Source organism: Lynx rufus, unplaced genomic scaffold (genome assembly GCF_022079265.1).
Source record: "Lynx rufus isolate CCGP_SWC_20201006 ecotype Redwood Valley unplaced genomic scaffold, mLynRuf1.p SCAF_4, whole genome shotgun sequence".
NCBI lineage: Eukaryota > Metazoa > Chordata > Mammalia > Carnivora > Felidae > Lynx > Lynx rufus.
In genome coordinates this window covers 44,871,289-44,894,889 of record NW_025814856.1, presented here as the reverse complement: position 1 = coordinate 44,894,889, position 23,601 = coordinate 44,871,289, and the positions used below count along the sequence as shown (strand labels likewise).

The 23,601-nt window shown below is 39.7% G+C and overlaps 1 protein-coding gene across 1 annotated transcript in view; it reads right to left on the bottom strand.

Moving 5' to 3' along the window:
- CNTN4 (contactin 4) overlaps nt 1–23,601 on the bottom strand; it is a 309,731-nt gene that overhangs the window by 9,177 nt on the left and 276,953 nt on the right. The window contains exons 12-18 of the mRNA XM_047095199.1: nt 16,128–16,303; nt 11,869–11,989; nt 7,596–7,754; nt 4,769–4,918; nt 3,173–3,243; nt 1,788–2,022; nt 725–837 (exon numbers count right to left, since the gene is read on the bottom strand). Coding sequence (XP_046951155.1) covers nt 725–837; nt 1,788–2,022; nt 3,173–3,243; nt 4,769–4,918; nt 7,596–7,754; nt 11,869–11,989; nt 16,128–16,303 — 1,025 coding nt within the window. The remainder of the gene's footprint in view (nt 1–724; nt 838–1,787; nt 2,023–3,172; nt 3,244–4,768; nt 4,919–7,595; nt 7,755–11,868; nt 11,990–16,127; nt 16,304–23,601) is intronic.

The following is a 23,601-nucleotide window of genomic DNA, read 5'->3' as shown; positions in this document are numbered from 1 at the left end:
TGGTAGCAGCTTTTTATTTTTTCTTTAAATTTTTTAAAGGTGTATTTATTTTTGAGAGAGAGAGACAGAGCACGAGCAGGGGACAAGCAGAGAGAGAGGAAGACACAGAATCCAAAGCAGGCTCCAGGTTCTGAGCTGTTAGTACAGAGACAGATGTGGAGCTCAAACTTGTGAACCGTGAGATCATGACCTGAGCTGAAGTAGGATGCTTAAACCAATGAGACACCCAGGTGCCTCATCTGATCTTTAAAATGCAGATTCTGATGATGGAGTTGATGTTTTCCTACCAACTCATAAGCAGAGCTTTCAGAGCCAAGAGCTTTGTATGCCCCGAGCACTCATGGGCAGTATGAAGGGCTCTCTTTCCGTTCTCAGCTTCATAGTGAGATAGAAAGTGGGCACAACCATTGTTGGCTATTTCTCACCTTTCCCCCATATTTGTTTCGAGTCCAAGTGGATACTGGGTGTATCAAAAGTCAAAACTCATTTCTCCATTCTTCTTATAAATTCTTAGATCTGCATCTATTTTGAAAAAGATTTCTGGAGTATAGCAGGAAAATGGTGCTTTCAGCGTAGAATGTCAGTGGTTCAGTAAGTATCTGCTAGAAGCCTTAACAAATACCTCTAAATGGGAATCTGAGTCTTTTTCCCAATAGAGTGTATGTTGAAGTTCTCACTGAGGGGTGCATCTTTCCCAGACCCAAAGCACATATCTCTTGCTTACCTCATAGCCTTGTATCCGTCCTCTATTCTTCTCCATGGGGGAGGCCCAGAAAACTTCAATGTCTGTTGCAGACAGACTTCTGGCAAAGATGCTGGCTGGTGGTTTGGTGGGTTCTGCAGATGAGTGTGGAAAAAGTGATTACTTTATCAACTGCATCAGAACAGCTTCTAGATACTGGCATTATAAGGAGCAAATTGAGGTGCCTGGTTGGCTCAGTCAGTTAAGTGCTGACTTCAGCTCAGGTCATGATCTCATGGTTAGGGAGTTCAAGACCGGTGTCGGGCTCTGTGCTGACAGCTCAGAGCCTGGAATCTGCTTTGGATTCTCCATCTCTCTCTGCCCCTCCCCTGCTCATGCTCTGTCTCTGTCTCTCAAAAAAAAAAAAAAAAAAAAGTTAAAAAACTTTAAGTAAAATTCCAAGGAGCAAATAATCCATAGTTATATTACAGCCTTTAGTGATGAGGACACTAACACTCATTTTATAGAAGAGCTATGATTAACAGCTAGAAGGTAGTTGTGACAGAAATGGTAAAGACAAAGTCTTTGATTTCTAAATTTGGGGGTAGCCGGAAGGGAAGCAACCCAGGATTCCTTAAGTTCAAGCACCAAGTTTTCATAGCTAGCAAATCCTTTAATACACACCCTTCTTTAAACATCTCTTTTTTTAAATGTTATTTATTTTGAGAGAGAGATAGAGAACGAACAGTGGAAAGGCAGAGAGAGAGGGAGACAGAGAATCCCAAGCAGACTCCACACTGTCAGCATGGAGCCCGATGCAGGGCTCAAACTCATGAACCATGAAATCATGACCTGAGTCAAAATCAAGAGTAAGATGCTTAACCAACTGAACCACCCAGGCCACCCATAATACACATCCTTCTTAATCAGCATTTGTCATAGGTGAGAGTCCTAGTCACTGGATTATGAAAATAAGAGCAAAAGAACAAAGGGAAGCCAAATGACTTGACTAAGATTCAGGAGAGACTGTCAACACTTCAGTCCTAAAATCAGCAGCATCTCAGAACTGAACAAATAACAAATATATAGGCAGCATAAGCCATACCTTCTTCTGCAGAATATACCACTGTGGTGGGACTGAAGGGGCCTTCTCCCTTATTGTTGAAGACGCCCACTTTAACCTCAAAGGGAGAGAAGGGGCGCACACTCTCATTCCTGAACACGTATCTGGAGGCATCGGCTGATGCCAGCACTGTCAGCATCCAGATCATTTTGCCATAGGGCCGGAAGGCCACCACATAGCCAAAGCCTCTACCATTCTGTAATTCCTCAGGGACTGTCTGGGAAAGAAGGGAGGCAGCCTTCAGAAATCACAGCAGTTCGATTCAAATGCTACAATTGTTTTATTTTACCCTACCTCCCACAATCTTATACATACATTCTTCCCCACCTATCTTACTTTGGGTTTTGTCAAGAGTATTAGGCTTGGGGCTTGCCATCAGTATGGATGAGGTATCGAAGTAGGTTAAACAGACAAACAAACAAATAAGCAAACAAAAAACCCAGTGAGAATTTGCAGTGGAGAGCCTGGCTTCTTGATGGGGGAGACCCAGCTCTGAAGTTCTTGCAAATGAAAGTCACTGGACAGTTGATCTAGAAACCGACATTCCAACATATACCATCCAATAAGAATCTTCCTCCAGGGCCAAACAGGCAAAAGACTTCGTTGAAGAAGATCGTCTTGGCTCAAGAAAGCTATTCCCCCTCAGAAATGAGGAGTGAGGCTGGAGGGGGTAATTTCTTTCACTGCTGGGGCTTTGGTTAAATGCAAGATCTTTAACTTTGGGGGTAACGTCTAGAATCTTCCAAAAACGTTAAGAACCCTTTCTAAAACTCCAATCTCATTTCTCAAAATCAATTTTTAATAAATTGGTGACTAACCTACCTCCAAGTTGTTTAAAAACCACCTTATAAAAGAGGACTCCAGAAGCAAAGCCAATTGCCAGGAAATTGTGCTGGTACACTGAATCTATTGCTGGCAGACATTTTATATCAATTGGCCATGCATCAGTTCAGGAAGAAAGGAAAACTGGTTTTCTTTGAACCAGCTTTCATATATATATATATATATATATATATATATATATATATATATTATATATATATATATATGTGTGTGTGTGTGTGTGTGTGTGTGTGTATACACACACACACACACACACACACACACACACATTTTTTTTTTCTTATGTGGTCTTCCATTTCATGATTGTTTTTTCTGTGTTAAATCAAATTAAAACTTAACTCAACAATTGATGGGCAAGCGCCACCTTTTCTTGCTGGCAATTAGCTACGTGAGAGGGGGTGTTTGCACTCAAGTAAATTTCAGCTCTTAACAAGAGAAGAGAAAATTTCTTCTATTTGTTTAACATAGAGAAAAAAAAATAGCCTAGGCTAATGTATACTCCTTTTGTTCCATGATTCATTTACCTCCCAGGTTATAACCAGTTCAGATTTGCTGCCTCCGCCACCACTGACGTTAGCTGGGGTGACTTCGGGGACTGTGCAGGAGACAAAAAAACAAGTCATATCTGGTGTTAAAAGCAAATGAGAGGAAAGAAGGTTGCCTGACAGAAGTGACTCACTTTAAGCAAATACTCTGATAAACATATATCTTTGTCTTTTGAGATCAGAAACAGTGTGGTCAAGTGGCCCAAAGCATCAGCTTAAAGAAGTGAAACGTACCATGGAAATTGCCATTAGTTACCTGTTTCCCATTCAACAAGATATGCATGTTATGTGACATGTCTGACCAATTGTTCAGCTCTGTCCCTAGAGGCCAAGCTTCAGTGGTAGGAGGAAAGGACAGAGGTTCTGGTTCTAGTGCTTGGATAGGCATTTATTAACCATGTGGTGATACACAAAAGACAGACAATACACACTCTGCCCGTGCAGAGCTTACAATCTAGTTGAGGTAGAGCGCACATGCAGAACATACAGAGGAATGGTGACAATAAAGAACAACACGGTGCAGAGAGAATGGAGAAGTGCAGTGGCGTTCTGAAGTAGCAGGCTGCTCAGAGTAGGGATGGGCTAATGGCTTCTCGGAGGGAGGTGAGTTTTGAGCTGGGTGCTGAAGGAAGTGGTGGACATAGGTTGACCCCTGGCTCACTGTGCTTAACCTCTTTGATCCCCAGTTTTCTCTGTAAAAGAGGGGAAATTAGGCTAGCTTCCTCCCCAGGATTGCTGAGAGGAATTAATTAAATTACAGTTTTGGAGGGGTGGGGGTGAAGAAAGCATGGGGATTAGCTACATTATCATCAGGGAAACAAAAGACCCCATTGGTGTCTGGGTGTGTTCCCTTGGTTAAAGCCAATGAAATAGGTCTAGATGGAGTTTTGTGCAAGAGTAGGGTCAGACTTCCCATCTGCTTAAGGACCTTGCTATTATTCTTTCAACAAACATTTGGCGTTATCACAGCTGGGGACTCTACAAAGACCCACACCTAGGCCTCCCACATTACATGAGAGAAGGAAATGTACAACCAATGCAGATGAATTCATGTTATTCCCTCCCTGTGCTCATTCTAAGCTGTGCTTACAGAGGGTCATACTACACATACATACTGGCCTCGTATGAGTGAGCAGGATGTTCTGAATCTTAGCTTCTGGGAATGGTTTATACTCTAAGAAAAAATCTTACTAAATATTTCTGAAGAACTTATTCCTTGCAACGAGTGATTTCTGTGTGTTGAATTCATTTGAAATGTGGGGTGTGCCTTAAAAAAGTAAATCCTGGAGAATCTTGGTGACAAACGAACCATTGAAGGAAGAGGTGGTGTTTGGAAGAACTAAGCACAGAGTGTCTCTCCCTGTACAAGGAGACCCAGGAATGAGTGAGAACTTAACTCTTGAACTCAATAAACTGAGCATCTTCGGGTCTGGTTTCTGATCATTATGAACACTCAAGGGAAGGGGGTGCTAACACAGAGCCTCATTAGGGCTGAAGAGCAGGAAGAATTCAAAGCCTTTTCCTAAGGAATAATAGCCACTGGCACAGACTCTCCGTGTCCTGGACACTACTCACGAGCCTCTTCTGTCCTCCGCTTCTCTGAGGGCCGGCTGGGTTCCCCGATCCCAATCACATTGGCCGCAACAGTGCGGAATTCATACTCGACCCAAGGGTTCAAACCCACGACAGCCGCTGTGAATGTCTTCCCATCAATAAGTTCTGGCACTGAAAGACAACAAAAGGTGGAGATACTTTACAGGATTCCATGTTAAGCAGATAGGAACTTCCACCCGTCATGATTACTGTTACTGTGTGCAGGGCATTGTAGGTGGTCTGAGACTAGTTGTACAGCAGCTGTTACAAGGAAGTCATCCCAGAACTCTCTATACTAAACTAACAAGTTCAAATGAGACACCAGCAGATGACATTACAGTATTCAAGGCCCAAAAGTGCTTGACTGTAATCATGACTGTTGTTATCTGACACGTTTTTCAGCATTTACCGTATAGTAATTGGGCACACTGTTCAACTTCTACAATCATTCTATGAGTAAAGTAAAATTGCTGTGTTTATTTATACAGATGAGGAAAATGCGCCTTATAAAGATTGTTACTCATTCAAGATTGCGCTGGATTTGCTCCTTTGTCCGTGTGTTCCAAGCTCTATAACTTAACATAATAATGAATCTACAATATTACAATTCTGTAATATTGTTGACAGTGAACTGTACTAACCTATCTCATGAAAGAATCTGTAACCACAAAAGGAATGGCCACGAAGCACACAAAAAAGAAGTCAGAGAGGGAGAATTTGACAATATTCACCTACTAGTATTTGGAGAAGGGCTCCTTCCCAAGAGGACATGGCCCACTGTTTTGACACCATAAGCCATGAAGCTCTGGACATTGCCTCCATGCTCACTGAACAACTTTTTGAATTTTAAACTGGTTATCATAAAGATGTCCCACGTGAGGGGTACCTGGCTGGCCCAATCACTAGAGCATGCGACTCTTGATCTCCGGGGTCATGAGTTCAAGCCCCACGATGGGTACAGAATTTACTTAAAAAAATAAAACAAAAAAAATAAATAAAGATTTCCCATGTGGCCCAGAAGATTCAAAGGGAGGTTCCCTGTGGCAAAGCTGAGGCCATCACACTGGTCACTAGGATTCGGTGGCTACCAGCCTCCTTATACCACAATTACACAGTCCTAGCCTACAAAGGTAAAAAGTGGGGCTCTGGAGTCAGATCATCTGGATTCTAAACCTGAATCGACACTTAGTAGCCCAATGACCTTGGGCAAGTCGCTTAACCTTTCCATGCTTTGGTTTCCTTATCATACGATGAGGCTAAAAACAGTATCTATTCACAATGCTGTTGAGAAAATCCAAGAAAAGCACTTAGCAGAGCATATCATGTAGCACATAGCAAGGGTTCAACAAATTCTAGTGTTTTTTTTGTTTGTTTCTTTTTTTACCATCACTATCATCATCAGCAGCAGCTTCATCCTCCTCTTTTCTTTCATTATATTTCTGTAGCACTTCCTATTTTTAAAAAAGTTTCACAATCATTTCTCTTTTGGGTCATAACCAAATCTTATCATGCCCATTTAACAGAAGAGGAAGATGCATAGTCGTATAGAGATGCGCTGATTAGCAGAGTCAGGGCTAGAATGATCACCTAACTTTAAGATTTTTGCATATCTTTCCTTCCTAAGCACTTTTGAGATTCAGAAGAAAATCAATGAGCTGGAAACATACAAACCCATTTCTGAGGTTGGATAAGCTGAAGTAAAAAAAAAAAAAAAAAAAAAAAGAGGTTGTGAAAATCAATAGGATTCATCTGAATTGCAGAAAACCAGGCCTATCACTCCATGTATTTCTACCTCAAGACATTAAGGTCACACAGCCAACTCTTAGGAACTAGAAGAGTGTGTATCTTGCTTGCAAAAACTACTTGTTTGTCCATTATTCCTCAAATGAAACCTAGATAAAATAACAAAAAGAGTCAATTTGGGGGGGGGGGCAGGGAAGGTATGGTCAACTCACATTCCTTTATTTTTCAAGTTTGACAATCTTCTCAGGGCTCTGCTCCACCAGGGCTATGGGCCTACCTGGCGGGGCAGATCTGAGGGCCTCGCTGAACCATCCAATCTGTAGTAGTGACAAGCGATGTGTACAAAGGGCAGGGGCTTAATCAACCCAAGTTTATGACCTGCGCTTACTGGGAATTCCTTGTTCATGGGGAATAATTGCAATCCCTGATCCCCGTCATGAGTGGGGTTCAACGGGTTACCTGCACCTGCCGGTGTAGGGTAGGCACATGCTGAGCCAGGCAGTGTAGTACGTGTGTAGCCCCCAACATCTAAGGGCATCACAGACATACTTTTTAATATAACAAAATCTCATACCTCTTTATGCCCAAATTTAGCTATCTAAATAAAAATGGGCAGCAAGTCAAGGGGCTCCAGGCAGTCTTTAGTTATTGTTTTTTTTGAGAACACTATGTAAACTTTTACAAAGGCTATGTAGACTAGCATAATCCACTGCTTCTCAAAGTATATCATTAATAGTACACAGATAATTTTAGGTAATAAGCAGATTGATGCATTTTATTTTTACAACTAATGTATTTTATTATGTATGTTAAGAAAAAAAAAACCAACATACAGATCTATCATGTGATAGACATTGTTGCTTAGGATAAGTTAAAAAACAAAGAGCTGATATAAAGAAAAACATTAAATGAATGATAGTACCATTAGATGAGGTCTAGGAAACATTTGTAGTTGTGTCTGAATGAGAACCTAGGTGGCCCTTGGTTTCTGCCACAGTGCTTTGTCCATTATGCTGAGTTTCAGAAGCCCCTATGAAAGACCAGCACCAGGCATCCAATATGGTACCTGTATTGACTGCTTGCCAGCCTACGGAGAACGGAGTCCTGGCTTGAATGACATACATGGTGATGGGGCTGTGGTTGTCAGGCCCGGGTCTCCAGGAGAGCTGAGCAGTGGTATCTGTAATTTCATCTATGGTCACAGCTTCTGGGGGTCCTGGGGGACCTGTGAAAGAGCAAGACCCTCAGAAGGGAGCAGTGCGTTCAAATGTCCAAGCAAATGATTGCTTAATTGAATGCAGAGCTGATCCATTCAACCATTTGTTCACCCACTCACAGATTTATCACTTGTCAGTTCCCTTTTGAATACCTCTTTGGGTATCCAGAATTCTTCTGGCTCTCAAACTACAGAGATGAACGAGACATGGCCCCTTCTTTCTTTCTTTCATTTTTTTTAAGTTTATTTATTGTGAGGGAGGGAGAGAGAGAGAGAGAGACATGGGGGGAAGGGGCAGAGAGAGGGAGACAGAGAATCCCAAGCAGGCTCTGCACTGTCAGCACAAAGCCTAATGCGGGGCTTGAATCCATGAAATGTGAGATCATGACTGGAGCTGAAACCAAGAGTCAGATGTTTAACCCACTGAGTCACCCAGGCGCACTGACATGGCCCCTTCTTTCTAGGGGCTCACTGTATAATAAAAAAAATAGGTAAACAAAGAATTAAAATAGAGTATCTGTTCCAAATGCTAGGAGAGAATACTGGGATACCACAGAAGTCCAAATTCCTTAATTCATCTATCATATGTTTACAGGTTTCTGGTATGGGTCAGGCAGTGTTATCTGTGGATAGAGTAGTGATAAATGAAGATAAGAGTCTTTTGGAAATGGTCATTTCTACCACTGAGGCTGAGGATGTGAGCAGAGAGGGCTTTAGAATGTTGGTGGTCGCAGCACTGCTCCTACATTCCCATTCCTGCTGCACTGTAATTACTAACCCCGCTCCTGTCCCACATCATATGCAAACACACGCTTGTATGCAAGGGAGCTGCTGTGAAAATGACCAGTGCTCAAAAGAGTCACCAGACTGCGGCTTTTTCATTGGAACTTCAGGACGGGGCTGGAATCTAAAGACTCTCTCTCATTTGCAGTTTCCGTAAGTCATACCTCTATTTTTCCACTTATCTTCCTTATGTTCATTGTTTCTGCCCATGTACTTAAACCATGGAGGCAAGAGGAAATCAGTTTTGAACGAAGGCTTGGAAATCATAAATAAGTAGAGGGATGGAAAGCAGTAGGCAAACACAAAATATCAACACGGCCCAAGCAAAGACCCGGAGCTGTCCTAGATTCCAACAGAAAAGCTCTTAGTAGGCAGTTAAATGTATCTGTGGCAAGGCACAAGTGACCACCTCAGGAAGGAAGGTGATTGTGAGGGAGACAGGATGACAAATCTCATGTCCCTAAGCAGGGATTAAGGAGATATTCCTAGGAGGGCTTTGTTCAGCCCCATAGAGCTTTCAAGTGTACTGCTAAATATGACTGGGCCAGGTCACCAAGCAGGGAAGAAAGAGACGTCTAGCAGAGTGCTGAAAAGTTCAATGTAATTTCCTGAAGTAAGACTTTGTTCTGAGATTCACTCTTGTACCCTTCCTATGATGTCCTAACTTTCTCTTTCTTTTTTTAAAAATCATTTTTATAGACCTACAGGTGAGACTAAATTTAGCTTCTCCCTCCTACTCCTGAATGAAAGGTCTGGAAATCTGTATGCTGAAACTGATTAATTTTCCATGGTGACATTTGAACATGTCAGTCTAATGCCACCTGGATAGAGCGGAGGCAAACTTTGGTCTTAACCAGATAAAGTCCAGAAGACAGTACCATCTTCTTGTTTCCCTCTAGCTTTCTTATCCTAGATCTATGCCCCACCCCCATTTCAATGGGTGCTCTTTTCAGGGCCTTTAAAATCAAAGTACACAAGCACAAAAGTGTTCCCCTCCAAACTCCTCAATAAATTAAATTGACAGGAATTATCTGAGCCCATTGCTGTCAACCAAATAAAGGAAATGAAAGGGTGTATGAACTTGGCCATTGGAGATGAGATGGCACTTTCAAGCTTTGTTGACACTGTGTGCTCCTGACCAGTGTGGAGATATGACCTCACAGAATGTTTACCAACTTTGTCTTGGGGAAGTTGGGTCACTCTTTCAAAACGACAAAATGAGCAAATGTTTATCCTCTGAACAAAATGTTCACATGGCCAGGGGCCCACAGATGTTTCTGTCACAGGCGACAGAAGAGGGAATGTTGGTGTGAGAACAGTGATTCTGCTGCTCTCCCAGTGATGAATGACCTTTCCACCTGTCTTAGTGCGACAGACTAAATAAAGCAGGTATCTGAGAATCAAGGAAGCTGGAGCCAAGACTCAAGGCTTTACCAGTTTCAGATACACAAATCTCTTACAGGGCAGTGGAATGCATTTCTGCATCCTTTCTGTAATATGCAGAAAAGCTGCAAGAGCAGAGCTAAAGGAAATAAAAGGAAAGATTATGGTTTCAAATGGCATATTAATTTATTGGCCTTATTAACTGATTAGACTAGATTTTCTTTTAGACTGAGTTTGCAAATTCCTCTTGGTATTTAATGTTATTTTCTGTGAAATGAAGTATACAATATCATTTAAGAACTTCAAGTATTACTGATTTAAATATTTATTAGTCTAATTTATTGGCGTTTAAACTGCTGATCTGAACATTATCCTAATTAAATAGAGGATAAATTTTCAGCAACAGAATTCTTTTGTCCCCAGGGGTAGAGCAAACCAGCTCTCATGTATTTTAAAGTGGAAATAAACACGTTTCTATAAGTTATTCAATGGGCAACTCAACCCAGGTTGCAAGTTTTTTTTCTCTTATCTGACTCTTATCTGTACCATTACCTACAGAAAGGTTTTTGTAGGCAATTTAAAGAGGAACTAAAGCAGACAGGATGGAAAAGCTATTTTTCTTTAACCTCTCTTGACAATGAGTTTAAGTAGCTAACTCCCACACATCTCCCCCACTCAGGTTATGCCTAGAGGGCACAGCAACACTTCAGTTGCTTCCCACAATACCTTGTTCACCCTGCACTCGGATTCACCCTGCCTCCACAACTAATTTCCCCTGGAGTTTTGTATGCTTGCACTCAAAACTCTGCTGGCTAGAGATTCCTAAACACCAATAGTTAGGGTTCAGATGAAGGAGGTGCTAGACAAGAGAGTATTTTGATGTTCTGATTTGGCTTTACTTTCAATACTTTGTCTGAAGCCACTGTTATATCAGTGCCCTAAATCACTAATTTGACTTAGCCCAGATGAAACATCAAAAGGCACTTTTAATACTTTAGAAAAGCCTTGTGCATGCATCGGTTTGATTCTGGTACGTATCCTGCTTCCCAAAGATTTTAATTTCAATATAAAAATATTTCTGGGGCACTTAGGTGGTTCGTTGGTTGAACGTCTGACTCTTGATTTCAGCTCAGGTCATGATCTCACAGTTTGTGGGATGGAGCCCTATGTCGGGCTCTGTGCTGACAGCGCAGAACCTGCTTGGATTCTCTCTATCCCTCTGTCTCTGCCTCTCCTCTGTGCGCACACGTGTGCGCACTCTCTCTCTCTCAAAATATATAAACTTAAAAAAATATTTCTTAAAACTCCATTTACTTCTGTTCCTTTATAAACTGGTTTCTTGGGGCTCAGGCAGGGCCTGTGTAGCCATTAGGTTGAACTTAGGCCATGCTGATAGTGCTCAAGAAAATCTCACAAATGTCATTTTGTCATTTGTCATCAGCCTCCAGCTTATTTACTACATCCTGGGCAGTTCCTCTAAAGGCATATTTTAAGAACTGTATAGAACTATTAACTTTAGGGAAAAAAGGGAACTGAGAAAATGTGGTGATTTTTCTGAAGCCACTGTTATATCAGTGCCCTAAATCACTAATTTGGCTTAGCCCATATGAAACATCAAAAGGCACAGTCTGATCCTTCTTTAAACTATTTGCTTTTGTTAATCCAAAATTATTCTAGAAGGTCATATCAACTCCAACAGCCATAAATCGGGGCACTCGGGGCACTCACAGGAGTTATTTTCAGTATGGAGTAACCGGATTTGCTCTGCACTTTCTGGTGATACCCCCATGAAAAAGAGATCCGCACAGAACTTCTGTAGGCTGTTAACCACTGTTTACAATGTTCAGCTTCTACCTGACTTTCTTCCATAATTCTCAAGTGGTGAGGTTTTTAGAAATCTGTGCAGCGGTAGATATCATAAAAGCGTTTCAAGAACAGAAACCAGAATTCCACATACCTCTGACAATCAGGTCTGCAGCAGCAGACAGCCTGTCTACACTTGTTTGGACCATGCAGACGTATTTCCCAGCATGCTTCAGCTGGATGTTTCGGATCATCAAATCACCAGCTGAATCCTGCTGATAAAGTAGGGGAAAGTGGCTACAATTACTTTTTAATGAGCTCTAAATATCATTATCACATGAAGGACACTGTGACTAATGGATTTATTTTACACTGGCTGATGAAAACATTAGTGATGCAAGCCATAGCCTATTAAGAATATGTGAGCCTGCTTGAGAGATAAAAACGCCAACATTTTCAGGACACACCTTAGACAAGACCTCAGGTATGTGGCTTCTCTGGGTCTCTGGAGCAGTTTGCACCCATGTTGGAAGCACTTAAACTACTTACGGTGGCTCTCGATTTAGTCCTGTGGGTTGCTTCAGATATGCGCTGAGCCTGAAGCCTTCACTGGCATTCCAATACTTTGGAACTCTATATTTAGAAAGGGGAGGCAAGCCCACATTTGGAGGCATCTGCATTTTACTGCACAACTCTGTCTCATAGCCAGCATTTTGATTGCTCCCAGATTTGAATTAAAAGATTATGAGGACCAGACTCTCTAAGGAAATCTAGCATCACCTAGTGTGGAATGCTGCTAATTTGTTTTTCAAATGCCAAATGCAAGTTTGATTAGCAGATGAATAGGACTGATTACATCCCAGTATGGATGTCTGTGTGCCACAGAAATATTTCTACTCATCCACCAGCATGGTACTTTTAATAAATATGACAAGATGTCTCTGCAGGTTATCGCAAAGGTGGCATTTTAACCAAAGAACATGGCTACACCTTGGAGGGTGGTTATTCAAAAGCTTGGAGAACAGGTGGCTTGCGTATAAGCGCTCTCTACAGGCCAGATTCAGGAAGCTATGCTTACTTCTAACCTCCCAATGGATAACAAGATAACATAGGTTATTTTGGCCCTGTTGCTGTTCTTCCAAATGACAATAATGTTGGATAATGCTTAATAGTATTAGAATATGGGAACCATATATTAAAGCTGAATACTCACATGTTCTACGAGGTCAGTGCTGTTGTTATCCTTACTTTACAGATGAAGAAACTCAAGCACAAAGAGGTTCTTTGACTTGCCTAAGGTCACCTAGGTAGTAAATGGCACAGCTGGGATGTGAACCCATAAGGTCAGGCCACTCTACCATCCAGAAAGACCTTATTCTCATTCTAAATAAGGTGTACTTAATTCCCTTTGTTTTAGAGCAACACATCCCAAATTTACCCAGGACAATGGAAGACCTGGAACTGCCAATAGTTGTAAATAGGTTGAGAAGAGAGGCTCAAGCATTCAGTGAAGGGAAAGTTGATGGTTGGTCCTCAGCTATCTTGGGCTGTGATTTCATGAAAGTCTCTGGGTATTAGCTCACTGACTAGGCCTGCTGGGTGAGGTTGTGAGAATCAAACGAGACCGTACATGTACGTGAAATCCTAAAAACTGTGAAGCACAGAGTGCAAATTGGTATTACTGATGACCATGAGCGATCATGTCAAAGGTATTAAATCTAATTCAAGAAGAACTGTGATTTTTTTTTTTTTACCTGAAATCTGTTTCATTTTTAACACTTGGGTTCTCATTCAGATTGTATTTACTAATCAAGTTTTATAACTGCTCAGTAAAACAGGATAATAATTGTTACCCTATCTCACAGGTTTTCTGTGAGGATTAAAGAGCCTATATACATGAAAGTGCTTGATAAATCAGCAGGCACTTTGCAAACAGAAGCCATCATCGCCACCATTATTGGTACTTCTTTACCCAAGACATTCGTGTGTTAGGACTCTTGAGTATAGGTTTCAACAGAAAATATGCCTCACGAGGGGGCACGTGCAGGGAAGACAGAAAGCTGTATTTGTTTTAAGGAAATGTTTACACTGTGCCAATAATCCATTTTATTCACCAAGGGCTTAAGGGCCGAGGAGACTAGCTACAGCCTGGAAATTTCAGAGTACAGCAAAGTATTAACAGAATGTGCTGTCTTTGTTTACAGATTTTGACCAGAGTTGTGTTTTTAAAGTAAAACTGAAACAAAGACAAAAAATAAAGTCAGGATTGAGGAACGAGTCTCACACAAGGAGACCACAATAACTTTCTCTTTTCCTTTGAAGTCACCCAGATCAAACAGTTCACTGAGATCTACATTCATGTTCCCACCACAATGAACAAAACAGCACCAGGTTATTTTCTCCTGCTGTGGTCTGTTCTGTTTCTGACAGAGCACTTGGAGGCTGTCAAAGGACAATGGAATAACAGCTTTTCCAAAAACTGCTATAGGCTGGCTCTCCCAAGCATAACTTCCACTATGCTGACCCAGGAAGCAGAAACTGCAGAATGGCTTGACTTCAGAATTGCTTCCTTACCTTTTCTATTGACAAGTCCTACCTCTACAGACATGAACGATCCTGGTAGCTAATATACTTATTTCTCACAATTTGTAGTGCTGTCCTGAATCTTGCACTTATTAGCAATAACTGATTGGTGTTAGCAGAGTTTCACAGAACAGACAAGCATTTCCCACAAGAAAGGCTAACGAGAGTGATTCCACAGAGAGCTCTCTACGGAAGGTGGTCATTAGAGCTTGACTCCATTAGGGGTGTCTCCACCTGTGCCTCAGCCCTGGCTGATCAACAGCCAGTCCAGCATAAAGTCCTCATGTGTCTGACTGGCAGGGCATTTATTTCAAGGAGTCAGGCAGCTGTTCTAATTGGTTGGTGCCTGTGCTGTTCTGGGAGATAATATTTTTAGCATCTCTCCTGCCCAAGACATTGGTCTTCGTATGAAAATGAATATTCTGCTTAATCTATGAAAAGTTTTCTCAATTTATAGTTTCCTGTTATTAACATCAATGTTACTCTTCCTTCAATTAGTACAACTATTTAAATGTATCAAATACTTCTTTTGTGGTAGGCATTGGGCTATGAACTTTTCTAGACCCGAAGGTATTTAATATCTTCAATGCCCTTGTGAAATTAATATTTCTCCCACTTGGTTTCCAAGCTGCATCATATCAAAGAAGTCCATAGTGCTTAATATTGGCAGTTTCATACATACCCTCAACCAGGGTTCCAAGAGGGAATCCCTAATGACCCAAGGCATCCACAGATAAAATAAACTAACTTCTCTCCTACGTATCCAAAATAGTACCAGTTGTATATGATATCTGGGAAAATTGACAAAATGCTCAAATAACTCTTGGTGTTCTGTGAGAGACATCATTTGAAAAGGCAGCAAGAATGTACGTCAAGTAATTAACATGAGTAGTAATATATATGGTTGAGTGGAAAGCAGATCCTCAACCTATCATCTGGATAATTTTATAAACTAGCCCATTTATTCTCAACATAAGGGGGAGGTGAGGCAAAATGAAGTGGGCACATTGGATTACTATGGCAGGGGCTGGGGAAGAATTTTCGGATCATAGCCTCATTCTTATTTTCCACTGCTTTATGGTTGGACCCTCCATAAGAATGGCAGTCAGAGTGAATCTTCATTACTAGTGAGCATGGAGGACTGCGGTAGGCCCCCCCAAAATTTTTTGAGAACAAGTGTGATAAATACAAATTGTTTCCAGATTTAACCTCATCTTGGCATGTGTTCAATGGTAGTATGTATTTTTATGGAAAGTAAGGCTTTTGAAAATTCAAACATTTGAATTCAAAATTACCTGGATAATAAATACTCTGATCAGACTTTCAGTCAAGAAAGAGAGCCCTAATGTCGCAATGATGTGGCTCCAAGGGGAGTTTAATCAGCTGCCTAAAAACACATGAGTAAAGTATTCTTAAGATATTTTTCTTAACCAGGTGCCATGATATATGGTACTGTATGGGGCACAGAGCCTGGGTTTTGAAGCTTAAAGCTGAGTTCTGCAATTTAGGGCTTTGAGGCCAAGGCAAGCCATACAATTCCCCTGAGCTTCAGTTTGCTCGTTCATACATAGCATGGAATAACTAGCCTATAGCATTGCTGTGAGGGTTACGAGGACTGCCATATAGGCTCCACTAAGTAAGTGGAGCCATGTTGATCAGGCAAAACGGAGCAGGAATTAACCAAGAATTTCTTAAAATAAGGTGCTTGAACAAAATGATCACAGAATAACCATACATTTCTTTTCGTGTTAGTCTAAACAAGTTGAGTCACTTTTGAGAAGTTCAGTTGCATACTGAATTTCCCGTAGATAGTCTGATATTAATACTTACCCCTCCGACTCTCTCAAAGTGGTCCCCATCTTTGTCAAAGTCTATCAGGTGTCCATTAAATGACCAAGTAAAGACGATGTCCAGCGAGTGATCATGTGTTACCTGGCATGGCAGAACAATACTTTCTCCAACAGTGACATCCATACTGGAAGGGGGGACCATCACCCTTGTTGGATCTGGAGGGTGAAAACAAAGGCAAACAAACAACAAAGCCTGAGAGCTTGTGTGGAAATAAAATGCAGGATCCAAGAGCAGGATAAAACACTAAGTAGTCTTGCTTTATTTTTTCTTAGGCTGTGACCAGCAAACCTCAGTCATCTGGGAAGCTGAGACTCAGGCCAGGAGGTCATTTTTAATATGAAAAGATGAAAACACTCATTATGAGAACCTTCACAGAGCAACAAAACTCAGCTGGGGAGCACTGAGGTTAGATCTCAGAAGACACTCACGGAAGGGCCCACTTCTGGCAGTCCTGCTCAGAAATTGCCTCTTTAAAAAGGTTTTCATATCTCCCCAGTGTCACTAGAAAGCAGTAATTCAGTTGAGTACAAACAGGGAAAAGCCATGTTAATTTCAAGTTTGTTTGGCTTTTTTTCTCCCTATTATAAAAGTGATAAATGCTTAGTATGGGAAATTTAGGAAATTCAAGAGAGTTAAAAGAAGGGACCAACAAAACCAAACCAAACAAATCCTACTTACTATTTTACTGTCCAGATAAAACCTCTATTTTCATTTCGATATAATTTTCCTCTGTCTTCTTGATTTATAGTTTTTTAGTTGTTTTGTTTTGCATTATTATAAACACGATACACATATGATTTATCTTTTTTCCTCTGCTTACTATGATATAGATTTCTGTATCCACATATTTTTATAATCTGCATCACGTACTATTAAGTTTATAGTCTCAGCCTATTTGAAACTAAGACAGTTTAGCAACTTTTATTATAAATGTAATATAAAAATCCTGTAATGAACTCATTGACAAAATTATATATATTTGTATATGTAGATTACATCTTTAAAATAAGAACAAATTCACTTCTAAATTTACCCTTTACATTATGATTTTAATTGAAAATGAAATGGGCTTGTGTAGCTGAGACAGTTTATAAACCCCAATACTACATTCACATGCCAATGATCTTTTATTTTTCCACTGCAACATTATTTCATAAATGTTGTCAGAGAGTACAATGGTGGAAAGCAACTTGAATTAAACATAAAGGTCACATAAGTACCTAAAGAATGAAATTGTGAATTCAGCCATATTCCAGAAATTTCTCCGCTCTAAACCAAATCAGACAAAATCAACCAAACAAACCATAATAAAGAAGACAAATCAGAAGCGCCTTGATGGCTGTTGGTTAAGCATTCAACTTCTGCTCTGGTCATGATCTCATGGTCTGTGGGTTTGAGCCCCGCGTTGGGCTCTGTGCTGACAGCTCAGAGCCTGGAGCCTGCTTCAGACTCTGTGTCTCCTTCTCTCTTTCTGCCCCTTCCCCACTCGCACTCTCTCTCTCTCTCTCTCTCTCTCTCTCTCAAAAATAAATACACATGAAAAAAAATTTTTTTAAAAAAGAAGACGAATCAAAATCAAACAAAACAATGAAAAAATATTAATACCCTTCAATACTCACAGGATTGTATTTCAGGCTGTGGGGTATATAAATATTAATTAAGTGTACCTCCCCAACTAAAATCTCAGCTGGAAATTTTGAAATGATATCTCATAGAACACGTTTGATGGACCTTACTTTCTAACAACACATACTAAATTTCTTTAAAGAGAGTATTTAAAAGAGTTTTTCTGCCCTCTTCTTATCCAACCATGGAAAGCAAACATCTCAAGTCATTAGAAAAGGAAAGTCTGTGTCCGTAAACAGATTATTATCTCAGGTTGAGATATCCTTCTGCTGTTTTCCAAAAATAGGACAAGATCATAAATAGATTGGTGTGTTTTTGTTCATTGCTGTATGAGTGATGTCCACGAAATGAGCAGGTACAAACAGGCATTGTCAGGTAAGAGGTAATGGGAGGTAAAATCCTTTATTTTAAAATCTGAGGCTTTACAAGTTACATAATCAAAATTTGCTCTATTGATTAACTGACCTGCAGCTATAGATACAGATTGAGATTTTTAAATGAGGGAACGAACTGAGAGCAAAACATCTTAGAATAATTCTCACTTTTAAATTTAAATTTTCCTCATCTATAAAATGGAAACTGGAATGAGTGATTCCTGGTTAAGATCATAGGTGTGTATGGTTTTTATTCGGCAAGCTTTTGCCTAATTTTCCTTTAACTAGCTGTCTACTGATTTCACAATTTAGGTTCTTATCTTAATGAACCTTCATTCATTTGTTAATTTATCATCCACCAATTGTGTAGTGTGTATTGTAGGTATAACCATGTCTTGGTACCAAAAGAGATATAAAAAAGAATGAGGGAATAAAAGCATTCATAATAATGAAGTGAGCCACTTACATTCCAGACACTGTATTAACACTTTACATGGATTATTTCATTTATTCTTAAGAAATAGGTACTATTATCATCTCTACTTAACGGATGAGGGAAACTGATGCCTAATAGCAGTTAAGGAACTATCTACTGTGCTAAGCTGCCTCCTTTCATTTAGCTGAAAACATGATATCCATTCACGAATCATCCAGAGAACAAGTCTAAGGGCATAATACAGCAATTTGTACTCTTGCTTAATTCAATAGTGAATTGAATTAAATGCAGAAGAAATTCTGAGAAGGATGTGGGGTGAAGACAGTTTCAGAGGGCTTTATTGCAAGAGTAATGAAGTTACTACCTTAACAAAGTATAAAAAACAGCAATGACTTTATGCCTAAAATGCTGGCTCCAGCCCTAAGCTTACACACCAGACTTCTGAGAGCAGAGTCAAATGTCCAGGCTCAAGACCACAAAAATGTCTTCGCTCCCTACTTCTGACAGCTTCTGGGTGAGCAACAAGGAGTTGGCACATGTTCCAAAGCCTAGAGTCATATGCAATTCTGGCTCACACTTTTAATTGACATTTGTTTCCTGAAGAAATGTTCATCCCTTTATGCACATGTATGGATTGGGGACAGATTTTATTATCAGTGAACTCAGTGGCCTGTTAACCAAGGACTAGAAAAGTTCCCTAAATCAAGGATTATGCTGGTACAGTCTGGGCTGACAGCTGCTAATTCATTAACTTAACACGTGTCACCGATTCATGTTCTGAGCCCTCAAGCAGCAAGAATCAATGCAAAGCAAGCCATGCAGTATATACACACTAGAGAGGTCTCCTTGGGACTAGAGAAAATTAAACTAAAGAGGTTGAAACCTCATTATCTAGTTGGTTTTCTGAAATTGTATGCTTGTTCAGTACTCTTGCTTTCTATGTTGTGAATTCTGATGCTTTTCACTTGATTAATTTCCTTAAATCTGAATACAAACGCTGTACACAAATAAACAGATGGCTTCTTCAAAACAAAACTGTCTCCCCTCCTTGGGTTTTAATTCATCAAGATGAGGAAGAACCTATATTTACGACTTCTGTTCTGAAGAGTCACTCCAGCTATTGTTCTGTGCATAGAACTCTCAAAGGCAATTAGGGCTTAAGATGTGAATTGATGTCTGGATTTGGATATAATTAAATACCAACAATAAACATGACCAACAACACACCTAAACTTTGCTGCTTGCTCTTGGTTCAACCTGCAGAGAATGATAAATTCAGAACTCCAGAAGAATGATGTTTGAAATGTGTATATTTACCAAGTGTTTAACCCCCCTAAAATAAAACAAAACAAAACAAAATAAAATAATAAAATAAAATAAAATAAAATAAAATAAAATAAAATATATGTTCTACATTGTTTTCTATAATAGAGGACAGAATGTAAACTAAGTGCTTTGTTCTAAAGAGCATGACAACCACGAGAGAGACAATTATGTTCAATTCTGTTAATGTTTAGGTCAACAGATGCATAAATTATTATCCAAGTCATATTATATTCAGACTTTCATTGTTGATGGAAAAGCTTTCTGATCCAGGGCTTTTATTATTTGTAAAAACAAGTACCTGTGAGTCCACAGGGTAAGAATTCTATTTTGATTTTGCTTCCCCTATACAATACCAACCCTTCCTTCATTTCAGTTGATAAATACTTTCATTCACAGTGTCAAGATATTCACTTGGTGACTACCAGGAAAGTACTTAATGTGTGTTTTATTCCTCTTCATTCTTCCTTTTGTTAGTGAATTTCTTCACTATAATGGTTTTGATGATGCCTTTTAGTTAGGTTGTGTCTTCTTTTTTAAATTCATTTTTATAGATGGAATTTTAAACATGGGATTCTTCAAAACCATGAGGTAGTCAAAGCTGACAGCTCCCCTCAAATGACACAGGGTGAATGGCCAGAGAGCTATTTTTAATAGTTAAATGCTACAACAAAGATGGTTGGTTAATTTTCACGATAAATCTGGAGGTAGCATCCTAGGGATGAAGCGCACTCTTAGTTGGTCTCATCTTTGGAATAAAAATAAAACCTGTGTCTGATGAACTATATTTATCAATTCTGCACAAAACACACATCTAAAAGGAATACCCTAAACATGAGATGAAAGTCCAAATTCACAGTGATTTCAAGCTGGACCAATTCTTTTCATTTAGGATGAAATGTAATAGGGATAAAGGCAAAAGGTTACCCTTAAAAAAGTCAGCTACAAAAGTACAGGCTGGAGGAAGACTGGATTGGCAGCTCATGTAAAAAAGACTAGAACATTTCAGTGTCAACAGGGTCTGTGAAGCTGCCAAAAAAAAAAAAAAAAGAGCGAATGTGATCTTAAGTTGCACAAATAGCGTGTGGTATTCCATCTTAGAAAGGTAAAAGTTCCGTTGTATTTTGCATTAATGAGACCACAGCTTGCTAGGAACAGCCTTTGGCTTCCTTGGCAGATTAGTGCACGTAGGGTAGTGAAGCACCTAATAAATCTATAACAGCTAAAATAACAAAATGTTTGAAACAGAAAGAGAAATTAGAGGAGATAGGAGAGTAGTCTTCAAATATGTGAAGGCTTTATAGGCAGAAGATGAACTAAACTTATTTTGTGTTGCCCTAAAGTACAAGGTACAAAGAAGTATATTCTGGCTCTGTGTAAGAGAGAACTTTCCAATAATTTGACCTTTTCAACAGGGAAATGGGCTGCCTCAGGAAAACATGAATCACCATTTCTGAAAGTATTTTAGTAGAGGTAGGCACCATTAGAGGAGATATGTCAGGTTACACGGAAGGCCAGCGAGGCTGGATAAAGCCTATTAGAGCTCGGAAGACGGATGCTTCCCTGACCACCCTACTCACTAGTGATCCTTTCCTTTAGTGAAGCTTGTCAGCATCAACTATTTTATTTCTTCAACATTAAACCTGAGCATTGTTGAAGACTATCATTTACATATATTCAGTTTCTCCCCTACAATCAGGTTCCTTGGGGTCAGGGACCACATCCTATACTTTTATAATCCCTGCAGCCTAGCTCTGTACCTACTCATGAGGGCTGGTTAAGATAAATTGTTGACAAACTGTGAATGGTGGTATTGGTTAATGATAAACATAAGGCCCTGAACCTTGAAGTGCTGTAGATTGGGAAGGTATTGTGCTGATTTTCTTATTATGTACATAGAACATAAGAAAGGAGCCACCTAAGGGTTCATTCACTCTATATACTCTGGCTCTTCCTCTGTGTTCATTACTGACTTTTGCCTCTAAGGCGACATTTAGGGTTTATTTTTTTCTTGCTTGTAAAAAGCAATTTATTTTAAAAACAATTTATCTCTGAATAATTTCAAATTTACACAAAAGTATCCAGAAATACAAAGGATTCTTTTACCTTCACACAGACCCCTCCATTGTTAATATGTTACTGCATTTGTTTACTTCTTTTCCTTTCTTTCTTGCATGTAATGATATATAATAAATAAACCTGATATTATCTATAATATATAATGTTTACTCACTATCATTAGCCTTTTGCTTAACCCTTTGAAAGCAACTACATACAAGAGATCTCATTACCCTTAAACATTCCAGCACGTATTTTCACAAACAAGAACACTTTCCTAACAGCACACAACTCTCCAAATAAGGAACTCAAAATTGGTACATCACCATTTTGTAATCGAGATCTTGTTCAAAATTTGCTACCTTTCTCAGTCCAGGACCTTATCCAGGAATGTGTGCTGAATTTAATTGTCATGCTTCTTAAGATTCCATCAAGTTAGAACGTTTCTTTAGCCTTTCCCTACCTTTCAAATCTTTGACAGTCTTAAAGAGCATAGGCCTTACATTCTGTAGGATTATTCTCAACCTGGATTTATCTGATGTTTCTCATGACCTGATTCAGATCGTATATTCTCAGCAGGACCAACGCTAAAATGCTGTGGTGTATCTTTTAAGTGCATTGGGTCAGGTGATGTGTTGTGAACTCATCTTTACACTGATCATCTGAACCCTGATCATCTGGTCATGTTGGTGTTTCTGGTTTCTCTACCTCGTATTGAACAATTTCCCTCCGTGTAACTGATTAGAATTTTGTTGGGGGGGGTATTCTGAAACTGTACCAATTTTCTGATATTCATCAAACCTTTACCCACAGACTTACGATCTGTTAAATATTCTTGCTTGAAGCAACCACCTTTGTGATGGTTGCTGAATGGCAAGTCTGTTTCCATCATTCTTTGTACATGTAGTGGATGACTTTTTCCTTTAAGGAAGAACTTCTCTCTCTCTCTCTCTCATATTCATTCATTCATTCATTCATTCATTCATCTGTTTACTCTTGGCTTCCTATTTGGGTGGTAATACATGACTATTGTTACTTATTTTGATGATCAAATAGTACCCATCTTGGCCAGTGGGAGTCCTTTTAAGCTGGCTCTTATGTCCCTGTGACATTACGCTCATTTGTTGAATAGTTCCTTACTTTCTGGCCCAGTAAGATGTTCCACGCACATCTTACACTTTGCTGTAGTGCTTAAAACAGCAATTTCTGTAGGGAGGACTGGTTCTTTTTAGTGGAAGATGGTTTTGATAAATTAAGATGTGGACACCATGTGTTTATTGATTCTAGGACCATTCAGCCAAAGAGCTGAGTGCCCACACATACCTACACATGCATAATACACATATACATCTATAATTTTTTCTAGATCTTACCTTCAAAACATTTACTTATTTCAACTCAACACCCAAAAAATAAATAAAAATGGGCAGAAGATATGAACAGACATTTCTACAAAGAAGACATCCAGAGGGCCAAAAGACACATTAAAAGGTGCTCTACATCACTCATCATCACCAGGAAAATGCAAAACTACAATGAGATATTGCCTTACACCTGTAAGAATGGTTAAAGCCAACAACAGAAGAAACAACAAGTGTTGGCAAGGTTGTGGAGAAAAAGAAACCCTCATGCACTG